This window comes from Nilaparvata lugens, chromosome 1 (assembly GCF_014356525.2).
Source record: "Nilaparvata lugens isolate BPH chromosome 1, ASM1435652v1, whole genome shotgun sequence".
In the NCBI taxonomy this organism is placed as follows: Eukaryota; Metazoa; Arthropoda; class Insecta; order Hemiptera; family Delphacidae; genus Nilaparvata; species Nilaparvata lugens.
Window position 1 is genome coordinate 30,543 of NC_052504.1, and position 18,040 is coordinate 48,582.

An 18,040-nucleotide genomic window follows, 5' to 3' on the forward strand; every position below is an offset into this window, starting at 1 on the left:
TCTCTCATAGGCACTTTGGAAAATTTATCATTCAGATGCTCGATTATTGGACGTATTTTGAATAATTTGTCCCTAGTGGGGTCTTCAAATGGTTTATTTTTTGAATTGTCATTTACATGCAGTTATATCTTTTTTCTTCCAAATTGTAACTTACACCCCTTTTTGGCTTTGATAAACACACTATTATGGGTTAGTAATAAAAAAACTTAATTTGATTGAAAAAACTGTAATAATTTTGTCAAAAAAGATGAAAAAGTGAAAAAGAAATATAGATACTGTCATATATTATTATCATTTTATATTGTATATTATATTATTTAATTTAGTATTGTTGGCAGCCTGATTTTTGCGTTTGCTCACTTGTAATTTCTGAAATGTTTTTCATCTGTAAGGTATTTGTAAGATCAGTTTTTTTAATGTCAGACCAATTGAACTGTAATTTGAAAAACCAATCTCTACCAAGTATTGTATCAAAATCACCCTCAACTACAAACAATCTACCCTCGAAACATTGGCCCTCGTAATTTACTTGTACATCTACACATTGATTGATAGTAATTACTCTTCTATCATAAGTTATTAAATTCAAAGACGGCTTCAAAGTTTTGTAAGAAACTTGAAGGTTCAATTTCTGTAATGTACTTGTCGAAATGAGACTATGAGAAGCCCCTGTATCAATTTCCATTTGTACGTTTCTATTTTCAATATTAACAGTAACCATTATTTTCTTATTACGACCACCTATTGTAAGCTGACCAATTTCTAGAAATTCGGTATTGATTTCATCATGATTTAGAGGTTGTTGTCCATTGGACTCTATCTGAACCGATTTTGTATTGATAACTTTATTGTTGTTGAGGTTAGGTTTATTTAGAATTAATGCATTTGGATTACTCCTACATACTTTTGCTATGTGACCGATCTTACCACAAAAATTGCAATTGGACCCCTTGAATCTGCAATTTGTGGCAATATGCGAGTTATTTCCACAACGAAAACATATGAAAGAATTTGTATTAGTAGATTTTGAAACATTTGAATTGTGATTATTGTATTGAAATCTTGAATTTGAACTTGAACCAACCTTGTGTTTTGCCTTTGAAAACTTGATGTAGAAGTAGATGTAGTATTGTTAAACTTACCATTTTTGTACATAGAATCTATTTTATTTACAGTTCCTTGTGTATCGTTGAACGATCCTTGACTCTGATTCAGTAGGGTTACACCAACACTTGCTTGTTCATCGGTGAATGCTTTGTCATGCACCATAGAGTAGGTTAAGTCTTTCGTACGCAGAAAATAATTTTGTGTTGCCTTGTCACGTATACCAAAGATGATTTGGTCTCGTAATTCTTCTTTTAGTCGTTCCTCGCCCACAAATCTGCAAGTTGAAGAAAGTTTTTTAAGATCTGCAAGAAAATCCAAGTAGGTTTCGTTGGGTCCTTGAACTCTTGCCCTGAATCTTTGACGTTCAATACTGGTCACAGGAGTTGGTGATAAAAATGGTTTTAGTAAATTAACAATTTCAGTAAATTTCAATTCCGTGGGTTTTTGTGGCCACGCTACAGTTCGCAGTTTTGTGTATAGTTCAGGTCCAATGCAAGTTATTAGAAAACGTACCTTCTTTCCATCATCAAGATTGTATACCTCAGTATGGCACTCAAAACGTTCTAAATACGAGTCGAACGGCTCTAGCTCACTGTTAAAATGTTCAAAATTTGGTATGAACACATTCATCGTTGCTTGTTGTAAAGGTCTACTCGGCTCAGCACTTTCCTGTTCGTGAAACAACATTTTCAATATATTGATATGGCGGAAGGTGTGGCTCGTTCATCAATTGGGCTAGTCAGTTGGGTCGAGCGAGGGGTTTGTTACCACTGTCTGAAAAAATGGCTTTTGGTGGCCCTGAAAGGGCCAAGTTTGTTGCTGGTGGCCCTGAAAAGGGACCAAGATTGTTGCTGGTGGCCCTAAAAGGGACCAAGGCAGGCTAGATGTTTAGTAGTCGTCGACTGGCGCGATACCACGCGCGCGCGAGGGTCCCGGGCAGGTCCGTCTGGTGCGAGAGCAGGCCGGCAGGGGCTCAAGTCAATGGTTCGCAGTCTCCACTCTGGTTTACCCGGGCTACGGAGAGGGCTGACCGGGTGATCTACTAGCCAGAGGTCGTGCCGAATCTCCGCCGGGAGGACCTCCTCGACCACTTCCTCGTTTAGAAGAGGCCTTCGGTCAAACCCGGGCAGGCAGGGTCGTAGGCTTCCGCTGCACACACTCCGATGTCGGTTCGGCACCCAACCCGCGCATCCAGAACCGCGCGCCAGTTGTTAGGCTGGGGCGCTAAGTCTTGGGGCGCAGCTGGCGCGGCGGTGTACAGCCTCAGCCTCTCCTCCACCTGGCGAAGCCGACGTATGGCCCTCCTCTTCTGGATTCGGCGGCCGGCTCGGTTCCTCCTAGGCATCGGCTGGGTAGTAGACAAGGAAGACACCTCAGGTTGCGGTTAGTCTCGCCGTGGTTCCCTCATTTGCCTGCTCGCTGCTCTGCTCCTGGTCTCGGTAGTGGTCTCGGCTGGTAGTGGTCTCGGCTGGTGGTCTCTTCTGGCTCTTCAGTGGAAGGCTGCTAGTGAGCAAGTGCTATCGAGGTCGAGATTCGAGATTCTGGTGGAACATGTTAGAGTGAGTCATTGCACCCTAACTCGGCAGTGTCTTGAGCTATGGAGCTCTATGACTGCTCAAAGTAATAACAGTGCTGAAGTTGGGGGTTCCTGATATATAAGACCTTCAGTAGAGCTTGGCAAGTTTATCTTTATTTATTTATTTATTATTCTCTAATTTTTATTTTTCTAATATTGATCAATATCTGATATACTAATTCTAGTTCTATTTCCATTTAATTTTCGAAGTTAAAATATGTATAAAATATGTATTAATATATATATAAATTATATTATTATTATTATTATTATTATTTTTTTTTTTTTTTTCCTGCCAAGTCTACTTTTTTGGGAGAAGTGGTAATGGAGAAGGGTTCTCTCCTAGGTTGAGTACTGTGAACAGTGGCTGACTGACAATCAGCTGCTGGCACCTTTACAGCCCAACTGCTACTGTCAATCAGGCCACCATTGTTGAAATGGGAGTGGCTTGTGGGTTTGAGGTGGTCGTGGTATTTCGTACATCTGCCTTATTGATGTACGCCACGAGATAGAAGCTGTATCATGAAGCTTTCGAGATGTGAGCTGAATGAAGTTGAGTAATTGAGGGGTACTGGCATATTCATAGAGTAACCTATTATTCACTGTGTAGTGAAAGTTGCAGATGGTTCTGATGATTCTGTTTTGAAGGCCAAATAGACGTTTTCTATTGGTCTTCGATAGATATGGGAACCAGACTGGGGCGGCATAGGTCAGGTATGCTCTGATGATGGCTGTGAATATGAGCAGCCGAAATTTCAGGGGGAGTGAAGGGGTGACAAGTAGGGGAATAGTTGTACAACAGCACACGACAGTGTTGAATTTTCACTTTAATGTGTTGTTTGAAAGTGAGTGTTCTATCCAGAGTTACACCTAGGTACTTGACGGTATGGGACCATGGCAGGGCGTGGCCATGGATTTTGAGAGTGGGAGGAAGTTTGAGTTTTCGGGAAAAGGCGACAGCCACACATTTAGTTGGATTTATCTCTACCTTCCAGGATGAACACCAGGATGTAAGCAGGTTTAATTGCTCTTGAACATTCCTGGCCGCCCTATTCAGATTCATGCTGCTCGAGTGGAATGTGGTGTCATCAGCAAATAGACTTGTTTGAATTGAAGGTAGAGATGGCATGTCATTGATGAAGAAGGAGTAGAGGATAGGTCCAAGCACAGATCCTTGGGGGACACCTGCTGTTGCTGGGGTGAGAGCTGAAGAGTTTACTGAAGATGGGGTTTGGTTGTGAACTTCGAAATACCTATTAGTAAGGTATGACTTGAAGAGTCTTATTGCTGAAGGTGGAAAGACAGATGAAAGTTTATAGAGTAGTCCATCCAGCCACACAGTGTCGAAGGCTGCTTTGAAGTCTATAAAGACTGCAGCCACGTGCTCTTTCTTGTTGAAAGAATCTGATAACTGAGAGCAGAATTTCATTAGTTGCAGTGTTGTTGAACAACCTGCACGAAATCCAAACTGCTCTGGCCTTATCACACTATCTAATGTATTCTTATATGTTTCTCCAGAAACATTTTCTCAAAAAGCTTTGAGAAAAAGCAGGGTATGGAGATTGGCCTGTAGCTGGATGGTAGGGTGGAGCGTTTTTCTGGCTTTAGGAGCAGGAATAATTTGCTCTTTTTCCATTCTGAGGGGAAGTGTTGGGTGTTCAGAATAGAATTGAAAATTACAAGCAGGTGTTGGGCTAGCTCTGGAGGCGCATTTAAGATGGCCTTTCCAGAAATACCATCAAGACCTGGGGCCTTTTTTGGATTTGTATTTTTAAGTGCATTTGTTATATCTCCCATTGTAAAAGGTGAGAGATTATTTGGGGTGGGGTCTTGCACTGTTACTAAAACACTGTCAACTATTTTTCTAAAGTGGGTGCCGAGCTCTTGACTATGAGGGACGGGTGGATTTGAGAAGTGGAGTTCTAGATGGGAGGCAACCATCCACTTTCTCTTGGTCTGAGAAGATTAGCCCATTTGGGCCCTCAAGTGGAGAGTTTGGAGGTTTTTTCCTGAGAAGTTTACGGGTAGCTTGCCAGGCTGAGTTGGGTGGCAAAGAGGTGAGATACTCTTCCCAGGATTGGAGGCGATGTAGTTTAGTAGTTGAGAGCATTTGTTCGATGCTCTATTAAATGCATATTTGTCAGCAGGAGCTCGTGTTATCTGCCAACGTTTGCGAGTGCTGCGGCGCTCTCTGATAGCCACTTGAATTTCAGTGGGAAGTAGTGAGCATCGTTGGGGTGGGGCTAAGGAAGTGTTATCAGCTAGTGCTGTTTTTATAACTTCCGTAATATTTGCTGTATGAGCTTCCAAGTCGACAGTGTTCGAATGTGTGCTTGGAAGGATGGGAATAGAGTTTGACACACTTTCATGATACTTCCTCCACTTCACTGTGAGGCGATGTGGAGGTGGTCTTGCAATGTAGTCGGGATTCACAAGAGTGAACAACACTGGCAGGTGATCTGAAGACAGGTCCTCGACCACCTCAACCAGGGAGGTTCTTGTGAGTCCCACTGACAATGCATAATCCAATATGTCAGGTTGAGCAGCTTGATTGCACATACTTGTATGTGTGGGAGATGATGGGACATGTAAATGTATGTCTGTGTAAAATTTTTCTATGAATTCAAGGAGAGATTTTCCTGCTATGTTTGTAACCCTGCAGCCAATAGCTGTGTGTTTGGCATTCCAATCACCAGCAACAAACATACAGGGGGAGGAGGTGAAAAGTTGAGATAGGAGGTCAGAGTTGAACTCTCTATTACGAGGAGGATTATATATGGAAACAAAAGTAACTGGTGTATTCTGTACAGAGATAGTTGCCGCTATTACATCCATGTCTGGTATGGATGGGAGTGTGTGTACACAGAACGAGTGTCTTCTGTGTATTAGAAGGGCTACACCACCATGGGTTTGATTAAACTCATTAGGGAGGCGGTCGTAGTGAAGGCAGTGGTATGAGGGGAATTTAATTGGAATAGTAGTTGGCATTTGTGTTTCCTGAATTAGAGCCACGTCTATATCCAGGTCACGAAGAAAGTGACGAAGTTCGTCTATTTTGTGTCTTAATCCATCTGCATTGAATGAAATAATTTTGAAATTATTCATTTTAGTTCAACAGGGAGGGGAGTGCACTGATAAGAATGGCAATGGCTTCACCAATGTTCAAGGCATTGATGAGACGTGGTAGGGTACTTACCACCCATTGGACGAATTTTTCGGAGCTCAGAAAGCTCAGTAGACCTCCCTGTCCCTGTTGAGATTGTGAGGAGGGAGGTTGTGAACTTCCGAGTTTGACTCCACTGAAGGTGGTGTCTTTGTTTGGGAAGGGAGAGAGGGGAAGTTCTCTCGAATATTTATAATAGGTGAGGAGGGAACCCTTTCCACTGGGGGTGATGGAAATTTATTTTTCACTATCACTGGTCGTTCTTTGATGAATACTTTTGTCACTTTGTGACTACGGGGAGGGGGTGGGGGACTCGGACTATTCCCTGTAGCCCCCTGAACGGCCGCCGAGTAGGAGAGTGAGGCTGGATCAGCCACTCTCGCCTCTCTCGACCGCCGTTCCGCGACTGGAGGCTGCACGGAAGTCGACTGTTTTGAGACAGTCGATTTTTTGGCTGGCAGCCTGTTAATTTGAGCCTGGTGTGTTGGACACCCTCTGTAGTTGGCTGTGTGAGCTCCTTGACAATTCACACAACGGGGCTTCTCTGATTGAAGATCTCTCTTACAATCACTTGCCTTGTGGTTGTCTCCACACTTAACACAACGTGGTGTGTGGAAACAATTCACTGAACTGTGGCCATATCGCTGGCAATTGAAGCATTGAGGAATGCTTGGCTTGGGTTTGTAAGGCTCAACTTGAACCTTGATGCAGAACAGGCTGCTAAGAGAGTAGATTTTTTTTAAATCTCCCTTTTTTTTTAATTTAATTATGAAGAGACTATAAGGCCTCCCACGACTTGTAATGGGTGTAACACTTGAAATGTTAAACCCAGCTTCTTTCAGAGTTACAGCCAGGTCAGCTGGGTTATGTGACCAGTGAAGACCACGAAGAACTACCTTCAGTTCTGAGTCACGTTCAGAGCTGAAGGTGTGGAACTCTATCTTCTCTCTCTGAAGGAGAGACTTGACAGATTTGAAATCCTCCTCAGAGGACGTTTTTAGAGAGTAGTTATTACCTTTCAAGGTAATAACTATCTCTGATTTCAGATGTTGCTTCAACTCTGAAGCTAGAACAGACCAGTTTTTAGGGGCTCTAAAAACTAATGGAGGAAAAAAGCGCGTGGGCACACTGTTAATACTTTTAGAGTTAGAATCTTGACTCACCCTTCTTCTCCTTTTTGTGTAGAGAGTGAAGCCCTCGTCATCCTGGGTGGCCTCGTCCACTCTAGTTGGCGATGATGCGAGGGAGCTCTCCTGCTCGACCTCTCTAGCCTGGGTGGGCTGAACACGGTTGGTGGATGGGGAAGAGTTGGGGACCCTCCTGCTCGCCTTCTTCTGCCTGGGTGGCCTGGGCGACCGTTAGATTCGTTGTTAGTGGAGTGGTGTTGGGGGAGCGCCTCTGCTCAACACTGCCTGCCTGGTTGTCCTCCGCCCTCTTCACCATGGAGGTTGATGGACGAGGTGAGGAGCTGTCCTGTAGGGTGGGCCTATGCTGCTTGCGCGGTACCGGGTGGGTGGCCTTGCCTGACCGAAGGGTGCGCGCACGGTTCATTGTGCTCATCCCCCTGGCCGTCTTCTTCTTCTTCTTCTTCTTCTCCTCTATTACTGCTTCGTCTTTTGTGCACTGATCCTACCTGCTCGGAGTCTCGAGCGCGACTGCTATCGAGGGTAGCTGAGTAGCCCCCTTTTATTCACAGTCCCCGAGTTCACCTGCGCTGCTATTGGCCGGCGGTGCTCGGCCAATAGAAACGCAGGAACGGGTGGCGGCGACTGAGTCGCACCCTGGTGGCGGGTGGGTCAACCACTCATTTGGTTGATGCGTGGCGTGGGGAGCAGAGCAGAGCGGCAGGCTGAGAGGTAGCGAACGCGAGGGAGGTATCAATATTCCAGCTTTAATGAATCCCATCCTCGTCGCCAAATTGTTAAGTCGGTTCTGGTAGTTAGTCAGCACACACAAATCATTATTAAACTTCATTTATTAGAAGTTTAATCAATAGTAATTTATAAGAACATCAGTAATGGACATACAGTACAACGCAATCATCGCAAAGCAGAACAAAAACATAAGTAAGTCTTCATGGTTAGGTTACAGTGCAGACAAAAAGGCGCGCAAAAATCAGGCTGCCAACATTACTAAATTAAATAATATAAAATGATAATAATATATGACAGATACTAAAGAGATTAAACTTGAATTATAATTAAATAATATTTTTTTTAATGTGAAAAAGAAAATACAGATACTTAAGAGATTACTCAGAGTTCCACACTCTGTCCAAGTGATCTTCATTTTCATTACTGTGTCTACTTGTTGGTTGCCTTTTTTTGGCCCTTGTAGAACTGATGGTGAATGGGCGGCACAAATACTAAACGCTCCTGAAGGTTTCTGTGTTTTTGAGGAGCGATTTTGACTGCCTCATTGTACAACGGCTTGAGTCCAAAGGTAGCACTTGGTCTTCCTTTTTTTTGTAGTAAGTCTTCATTCAATGACTCAATGAATTTTTGATTTTTTGAAGTAGTTTGTCGATTAAGTTGTGTGTTGGTATCCGTTTTGTTGAGCTAGATATTTTATGGTACTGAGTTCTGCCTTGTAGTTTTGAAGTGAAAGGGGGATAGTTTGAAGTCTGTGTAGCATAGATAGGAAATCTGAGTGTTTGTGTTGAACTGGATGATTTGAGGAGTTGTGAATAAGGGTGTCTGTCATTGTTGGCTTCCTGAATATGTTGAAGGAGTGTTGTTGGTTGTGTTTTGAGATACTTAAATCTAGGAAATTGAGGGCGTTTTTCATGTTCATATTCGCCTGTAAATTGGAGTTTTTTTTATCAATTTCGTTAATTTTTTTTCTGAGCTGTTCACATTGTCTTTTATCACCATTATATAAGAGAAATTCCTCAAATATAAGAGAATTGTTGTTGTTAATGTCATCAACATTTCTGAACCAATATATTATTTTTCTGCTGTGCGGATTATTTTTCAAGATTCGGTTTTTTTCTATATGTTGGAGGTATATTTCTGCAAAAATGCTTGATATTGGAAAGCCCATTGGAAGGCCGTCAGGTTGGGTATAGTATTTTTTGTTGAAAGTGATGTAGTTTTGAGTGGTAATTGTTTTCAGAATTGATATTATTTCATTGATTTTTGATATTTCAGTGGGTATCTGTTTGTTAGTGAGTGTCTGAAACAATGAAACCCAACTATACACAAACAAGGAAGGGTGTTCTCTCTCTTTTTCAATAAGAGCGTACATACTATCACCCTCATTCTAGGTATGCCCCAGTGGCGTTTCCTGCACAAAATTTTTAGGCAATTACTAAATCATCTGGGAAAAATTTCGACTCCAATATCTAGTGTCGGGGAGTAGGGGGGGGAGAATTGAAGGTATTTTCTGAGAGATAATTCCATAAAGTCATTTCCCAAGAACCTACTAAAATTCAAAAAATAAATAGCCTAAAAATTAATTATCAATATGATATTTTCCAAGGAGATATCAATGGAATTCAATAACTATCATTATTAATAACTTAATAATAATTAGATGCAATACAATTTTTACATTCAATCTAAAACATTGAAAAATGTTACCTTGTGCTGCTACTTGTAATTAAGTAGTACTTGTCTCTCTTTTTTGGCGAATTCATCAATGACATCATAAAATGATGTACTTTTTTGCACTTCTGCTAAAAGTTCTTTTTCGATTGATACTTACTTACTTACTTATCCTGGCGCTACAGCCCTATGTGGGCTTTGGCCTCCTACACAATCCGCCTCCAAGCTTCTCTATCTCCTGCCTTTTCTTTCTATCCTCTCACTCCAATTACTCTCAAGTCTCTTTCCACATCCTGCATCCATCGTACCCTAGGTCTCCCTCTTCTTCTCACAGCCTCCAACTTCTCATAAAGCATCGTTCTTGGCATTCTTTTCTCCGGCATTCTTTCCAAGTGTCCAAGCCAATCTATCCTTCTCGCCTTGACAAAACGGAGAATATTTTTACCTTGCAGGATTTCTTCAATTTCAGCATTCTTATCTTTTTCCGACTTCTAAATCCAAAGCATAACTTTGTTTAGTTGATTTTGAAAAAAAATGCAGCCAGCCCCCCAAGATTGAGAAAAAATATTTTGCAATCTTTAATATCTGAAACTGATTGTTGGAGCACTAGATTTAGTCTGTGGGCCATACAATGTATGAAAATAGCATTTTTGTAAGTCTCTCAAAATCACTGACGTTGGGTAGAAAACTATGCCCTGGATAAAGATATTTTATTGTTATTTGTTCAAGTTTTGGGTGAACCTCCATGATTGATTTTAGAATCAACACAATCTTAATGTTCCTGTTCTGACCGCCACATGAATCAGACCAGAGTATCAAGTGCTTCACTCCATTACCCACTTCCATGATGAACTTTCGAAGACAGCTTCCAACCTCCTGAGATCCACGACCAGCTTCTCCTTCCACCCAAACAAAGCAATGCCCTTTAGCTGTCTTTCCACTACGGATACCTAAATTATAAACACATAATTGTCGTTTGTAATAGACAACATTAGTGGGGATCCTTGGCAATGGTAGTGTCTTTTGAAGATCAAAACATAATGTCTCAGTTTCTTGCTTTTTTGCTGTCACTTGCATGTCAGTTTTCAGAGCTGCTCTGGCATCTTCAGCAGGTTTCAGATGAGCTTCTTTCTCCTTTTTGAAATTATCTCGATCAATGTCATTAGTTGAGTCTTTGATTAGCATATCTAAGCGATCACAGGTACTGCAAGTGTCCTTTATCAGTGTTTTGCGCTTCAAATTAAATTTTGACAAAAAAATTTACTTGTAGAAGGAAAGAGATACCGGATTTTGTACTTCTGCCTTATAGAGTTCATACATTTTTGATAGTGTTGTTTCTGGGTTAAAAATTTCTGGTTTTTTATGTGCTCAATAACTTGTTGAGCACGATCTTCTTCAATCTTATTTCTACCTCCTGTAATACCTCGCATATCTCGTACACCTTCAGGCCTTTCAATTGTTTTCAAAGCAGTGTTGATTTTACAGCTTGAAATTCGGAAGGACTGCATGAAAAAACTCTTACAAACCACAGATCCACAAACTTCATAAATCCTGCTCTTCGTTTTTAGGTTAGAGTTTTTCGCCCGTTTTCTTTTAATTTCTACTTCTCTAACCATACTACATATTAAGGCTCTTTGGGCATCATGGGACTCAACAGAATAAAATTTACTGAATTCTTGATAATATTTTCTTCACCTACTCTAGCAAAACAGTTACAATCACATAAATACTGTCGAAATTCCTTTACGTCATGTAAATTTTCCATGCTGGTTAATGTATTCTTTATTTTGAATACAATGTCTCTTTCTTTGCTGGCGATATTGTTCTGGATATTTTCTTTTCCGTCCTTTTTTGGGTCTTCCAGTAGATGAATTTTCTGGAGCGGTACAAGCATTGTCCTCATTGTCAGGGTCTTCAATTTGTGCAAGGTCTTCATTTTCATTAGATTGTTTTTCTGGTTTATCGGCTTCTGATGACGGTGAAGAAAATAGTGGAGTTGGAGTTAACAAAGATTGAGGCGATTCAAAATCTACAGGAACCAACTCAGTGTACTCCTATTGGCTCTTATCCTGGTCATCAAAACAATTGACTAAGAATACATCCGTTGATGAAAAATGTATGCCTACAGAGCTTGAAGTATTGACATCAGGTGGCTGAGGGTCACTATCACACCTATTGGTATAAAGTCCCACATCTTCTGCGATTTCTTCATCGTGTGTACAATCTCCATTGATTTTTTCTTGAGTGATTACTTTTTCAAGTGAACTTATATTGTCAAACCAGTTCTGCTCCAGATTGGATTAGTTTTCCTGCAACAAATGAAAACCGTCCATATCAGCTATTTATTTACTATAGTAGACTACAATAATTATTGTATTGTAGTTCGGATAGACCCTCAGTTGATAAAATTAATTCTGTTTACCATCATCTGAAATCCATAACTAATGCAGTTATTTTAATGAAAATTCATCAAATAAGAGAAAAATATTGGGTACTCAATACTCACCGGTACCTATTTAACATATGTATTGAAAGAATGCCTCTATTTACAGTGTGCATTGGAGATTAGATTAGATAAAAATTAGCGGCTGTATTGAGATTAGGAAAGTAAAATTAACACACTTATTTTCAACGTAATCGCATCAGCTTAAGCACTATGAAATAGCTGCCTCTCTATATGATGCATCAGTGGAACACCAAATCAATATTGTGTTTTAAATAGGCCTACAGTACAACAACACTCAACAACAATACTAGTGCAATATTACATTTCTTGTATGATAATAATGCAATTTATTGTTCATTGTAGGGAGATAGATTCACTTGTTCACCTTTTTTTAAACCTAGAATCAAGTGTGTATTAATGAGCCTGAGTGTTTTTCAAAACTACAACATATTTAACAGGCCATTTTAAAATGAATAATAATGCATCTACAAGCAGCAATAATTAACACCAATGCAAAATAGGTCTGTACAGTTTATGAACAATAAAATATAATGATCAACAGTGGGCAAAGACATAGTTATATTCAGTAGGTACATAACCAAACCTTACACAGGTAAGGTTATTATTGAAGTTATAATCATCAAACAAATCAATCTATTATAGCCTAGGGTAGTTAAGTTAATTTGTACATGTCATTAACTAAAATCAACAAATAAATAGCACATGAGTAGCCTACTTATGAAATTATAAATAATTAATAAGATGTCAAATGACTGTGATGCTTACCTCTGGAAGAGCATTGGTTTTTGCCAGTTGTACAATATTCCTTGTTCTTGAACTAAAATGATTGTGGTCCATTATTCAAATAGGTATCAACCTACTTATAATTCAATAGTGGGCATACAGAGTAAGTTCTTTGGTACAAGTATCAACAATAAAACGTTTAACAAGAACAGCAGACACGCATGCAATTGACTAGTAATACTGGTCATCTGAATTTTGCATAACAAGACTAAGCTCCAGCAGTTGGCGCTTGGTCTATTGATGCTAATCTTTTTGTTGTTTAGTGGCGTATGGTCTAGTGATGTAAATTGCAGAATCTCTATTCCTGGTTTGGCTTTTGGTCTTTTTTTGTTTTGTATGCAAACCGTTGCTAGGAGACAGATGGCAATTTTTTCATAGATGGATTACAGCTTTTACCACCAGAATGTGCCACTATCTCTATTTTTGATATTTGGCGCTTGGTCTAGTGATGCATAACACCGTCCAACACTAACCTCTAACCAACACAACACGTGTTTCATAGTATGTTGGGGTCGGCCATCTTGATCTGGTGTGGATATAGAAGGCAGGACTACTGAAAGCGGGATGGTTATATGCTATTTTGAAATAGCTTATCGCCGGTACTTGTATAGTATTTATCAAGCATCATTCTCATATTTATGTACGTTTTTGGATTTAAAAAACTTATTTTCACTTTTGAATGGCACAAAATGTTATTAAAACTTTCTATTTACTGTGAAAGAGCTGTCAGGAGGATAATAGTAGATCGATTAGTTCATTCATTGATGTTTTAAACTAACCAAACTTCCATTGCTTTAACAGGCATGTCATACTGACTATAGTCATAGTGCTATAGCCTATAGATATAAAAGTACAGTAAGCTCGCTTGCACTGCTTGACTATAGCGCTCACCATAGCCATGATCCACTGAGATAGGCTACAGTTGTGGACGAGTATACACTATCAGCCAGAGCACTAAGTAAAAGTTCAAATCACAAATTTCCAAAATAATACTGGATTTATATAGAAATATTATCGGACCTTTGAAGCAATCTTTGAGATTGTATAATTTTTATTTTACTCTCTTCATGGCCAAGGCAAGCAGTGCTTTCCTCGCTTATATGGAGAAAACACTACTGGTATGCCCTATAATTAAACATTTTAGAGTCACAGATTTCACATTCAAGATCTGACTACAGAAAAGGTTCATACTTGTCAATAATTTATTCTTATTTTGTGCTGAGCAATTATTATGTTCAATGTCTATTTCAAAAAATTGTATCAAGTTTTTGGTTTTTTCTCGTAATCTGGAAGTGGTGGTCGGGTCCTATATACATTTAGGAAGATGTAATATATAGATGTTGGGTAGCATAATCCTCATCCAAATTAAAGATGTTCTCGTCATAGAGACTTTGCCCTTGATATGGAGCAGTGTCAAGCCAAACAATTACATTACCATTATTATCAGATTGCTCCACAATACAAATTTGAGGTTAGTCGATGAAATGCTAGGTCATTTAAAAAGTATACTATAGTGAGGTCCACGTTATAATGGCAGTGGATGAAGATAGAAGAATAGCGATGCCGATTCTCTTTATTAATTGATTATATTTCAACACTGTCAAAAACATAACTGGCATTGTTGTGGACCTAGAAAAGGATAGTACCACCGGCTTTGGCGAATGATAGACAAGGATAGCAAAACCAAAGTTGATCAAATACTGTCATTATAACGTGGACCTCACTATAGTACTAAGAAAATCTGTTTCATGTTTAATATATATTTATATATTTGACTATTATATTTTGAATTGTCAAACGCCGAAATGTTATAAAATTGAATACTTTAAGTCAACTTGGTTGGGAAAAAATCCAGGTTTATTAAAGATGGTTTTAATAATGTTAACTTATATTTAAGTAAATATTTATATTTATAATTAACTTATTTTTAACTTATAAAGAGCTGTTCTGAATGTGAATTATAGTAGCCTGTCTTGAAAATTGAATCATAATGTTCACTTTCCTTCCAGCTAGATGTAACTTGATTATTACCAAAGACAATATATATCACATTCCAATTTAAAAAAGATGTAAATTATTCGAATAAAAAGTACGTTGATATTTCATTAAGAGGAGTATAATTATGTAAGAGTTCAAATGATATGTACTTTCATATAGTAAAGTAAGAGTTTCTGATTATTTTATTGTATTATAACTATTATTTATCAGTGTATTGTTATATTATGTAAAAATAAACGAAATAAACATTTTTTGAGAAACCAATGTTTCGAGTTGATTGTACTTATTCCTAAAGATGTAACAGCTGTTATGACATACAAGAGTGTGAGATAAAACAGCCAGGATATGTTTGTTGTTACACCGCAGAACGCAGAACAACAGTTCTGGAGCAATGTGATTATTTTGCAAATTGAGGCTCTTTTTTAATAATAAACTCTTCAGCTAATGCCATATCAACTAAAAGTATTTAATTTTGTTTCAACATCCCTCATCCTCCCTTAATGAACAGAATTTGTGAATTTAACATAAAAATGTGAAATTTGTACCGTGAGGTAGGAATTGCTATCCTCACAATTGTTGAGTTCACCACAGTTTTCTTAAAAATTATCAATTGTTTCCCATTTTATGCATTATCATCATCCCTTGATGACTACGAAGCACTGACTCCCGAACATTTCCTTGTTTAACGCCCTCTGTTGGCCGTTCCCGATATTGACTCGAGTAATATATTCTAATGAGCATAGATTGTCTAAATGACAAAAAGTGTTTTCTCAAGACAAACAAAACAATAATGGCAAAACAAATAATGTATTAAATGATTCAAGCCCAAACGGTTTTATTCAAATAAATGCTCTTGAGAAAAGCTGTCATAACCTTCCCCACTCATATCGTGAGATTTCAGTCAATTAAAACCAAATGCCAGTTTCATGTTAAATTTTTATTCAGTACCGTAATTTACAATTTCCACGCTAAATATTACACGTTAATTAGGCTATTACGACCAAATCAAAATAGAGCTGGATGTTTATCTTGATTTATGTATCATACATAAATTATGGCAGTATAATGAAAAATGACTTCAGATTAATTTCGCACATCAGAAAGATGGTATAGCAAATTGTACTTCTCTCGAACTTCTCGATTTGAGAGCTTCCATAAATTTTAGCTTGGCCTCTTCCAATAGATTAGTGAGAGATTGCACGTCTTCCACTTTCTCCTGTGACAGACAACGCAGTCTCGTCTTCAGAGTTGCACATTGCTCTTCCAGAAGTTCTATCCTGAAATTTACAATGAGAAAGTCGTCAAAATATTTGTAATTTATATAATTTTTCAATAAACTTAGAAAACGAAATTTCTTTATTAAAGACTAGCAGGTAACCCGTGCTCCGCAAGGGTCCATTTTAAAACTTGATGTAATGAAATCTTGAAGAATTAAAAATAGGCCTATACCATTCTCGGTTAATTAAGTCTATATATGCAAAATTTCAAGTTAATCAGTTCAGTAGTTCAGACGTGATGATGCGTCAAACATGATTTTCAATTACCGTAAGCCAGTTCTTTCTTTTATTATAGTATAGACTAGCAGGTAACCCGTGCTCCGCAAGGGTTTAATTAGAAACTTGACCTACTGAAATCTTGAGGAATTTAAAATACGCTTATAACCATCCTCGGTAAATTAAGAATCTATATAACAAATTTCATGTTAATCAGTTTAGTAGTTCAGACGTGATGATGCGTCATTCGTGAATTTCCTGTCCCGTACGTATAAGCCAATTATTTCCTCTTATAGATTTGTCCTCGGGATGGTTGAGTAAATTAAGTTTAAAGTAACAAACAGTATAAGAGTAATCCCGATATTCATCCATAAACACGTACTCTCAGTTGCACAAAAGCCTGTTAATTTTTAACCGTGATTAAATGTCACGAGAACCAATCAGAGAAGACTGTTGAAAAATGCTTTTCTTATTGGTTCTCGTGGCATTTAATTACGGTTAAAAATTAACAGGCTTTTGTGCAACTGAGTATACGTGTTTATGAATATCGGGATTACTCTTTATAACGTTTGTTACTTTAAACTCAATTTACTCAACCATCCCGAGGACAAATATATAACAATTCACAAAATAATATGTTGAAATTCATGATTGAATTTAAACAGACCTGTGCAATCTAGTCTCTGTATATAAATCATGTATCTCTTAAATCATGATTGAAATTCACCGACTTGTGCAATCGAGTCTCTGTATATTGAATGATCAAATCACCCTAAGTGGAAAGTGCCATGTAAATAATAACGTGTATAGAAATAGTCTTGTCTTACCTCTCTTGACTTTTCTCATTGATATGAGAGTTTCCATTGTTGTCATCAATGGAAAGTTTTGATGAGTACATTTTATCGGCACTGTTGTTGTTTACTCTCAGCAGTTCCAATCTGGCCACTTTCGTTTCAAGCTTGGCTGATTTTTGACGCTCGTTCCGCAATTCTTCCTAAAATGAAATTTACTATCAATTTCAAGTAGTTTTAGAACATCTCCCAGATCCTTCATCACATATAACTAAAAATAGCTCAAATAACTTGAAGATAGCTAAAAATTTCAACTACATAATTATTATGTAATTTATTGAGTTCAATGTTAACTACAACCACTTACATACTTCTATTATAAATAACTGAAGTATTTCCTACTTTTTGGCTAAATTTTGTTTTCACAATCTTGCAATTGAGTGAGATAATTTTCAATGTAGGCTACAGCATCTCACCACTAGAATCTTGAAATTCATGAAGCTGGAAAAAACTATTTTCCATGGGAAATCAATAATATTTGTCACTTTTCCCATAATTATCAATATCAAAAATTCAGTCCATTAAAATAAGTGACACATCTGAATTGGTTTCGATTTTAGAAATGAAATCTTAAAACTGAACAAAATGGTTAGTATAATTAAAATTTGAAAAATTACACAGTGAAATTCTAACCTTATCTTGTACTTTGTCACCTATAAATTTGGAAGAAAAATAGCACAAGGGCTACCTTATTATTTTATCTGCCAATGTTATAACATTAGTATTATTTGCATTGTAAATAAAAATATAATAAAATACATATCTGAAGATAGGGTTCACTGATATTAAAACTATTTAAAATAGATTTCACTGTGATTGCAGTCATATTTGAAGCAAAGAAAATTAAGTAGTGCTTGCAATTGGCGCTGGCGAGAGATGGATACTGAAAGAAACGAAGGTGATGTATTTCTTGAACTTACTTCTTGCTGATTCAATGAGTTTCTTTGGGCGTCAATACGTTTATTGAGCACCTGAATAAGCTCCAGAAGACGTATTCGCTCAGCTTCGGAAATTTGGTTCAACAGATCCTGTGAACAATGAACTAGTCAATAAATTG

General features: G+C 38.1%; 1 protein-coding gene across 1 annotated transcript in view; it reads right to left on the reverse strand.

The window, feature by feature from the left end:
• Window positions 1-15,561: 15,561 nt before the first annotated feature.
• Window positions 15,562-18,040, reverse strand: part of LOC120351022 — a 53,140-nt gene continuing 50,661 nt past the window's right edge. The window contains exons 2-4 of the mRNA XM_039426828.1: window positions 17,904-18,025; window positions 16,960-17,126; window positions 15,562-15,916 (exon numbers count right to left, since the gene is read on the reverse strand). Of these exons, the coding sequence (XP_039282762.1) occupies window positions 15,736-15,916; window positions 16,960-17,126; window positions 17,904-18,025 (470 nt within the window). The 3' untranslated portion in view covers window positions 15,562-15,735. The remainder of the gene's footprint in view (window positions 15,917-16,959; window positions 17,127-17,903; window positions 18,026-18,040) is intronic.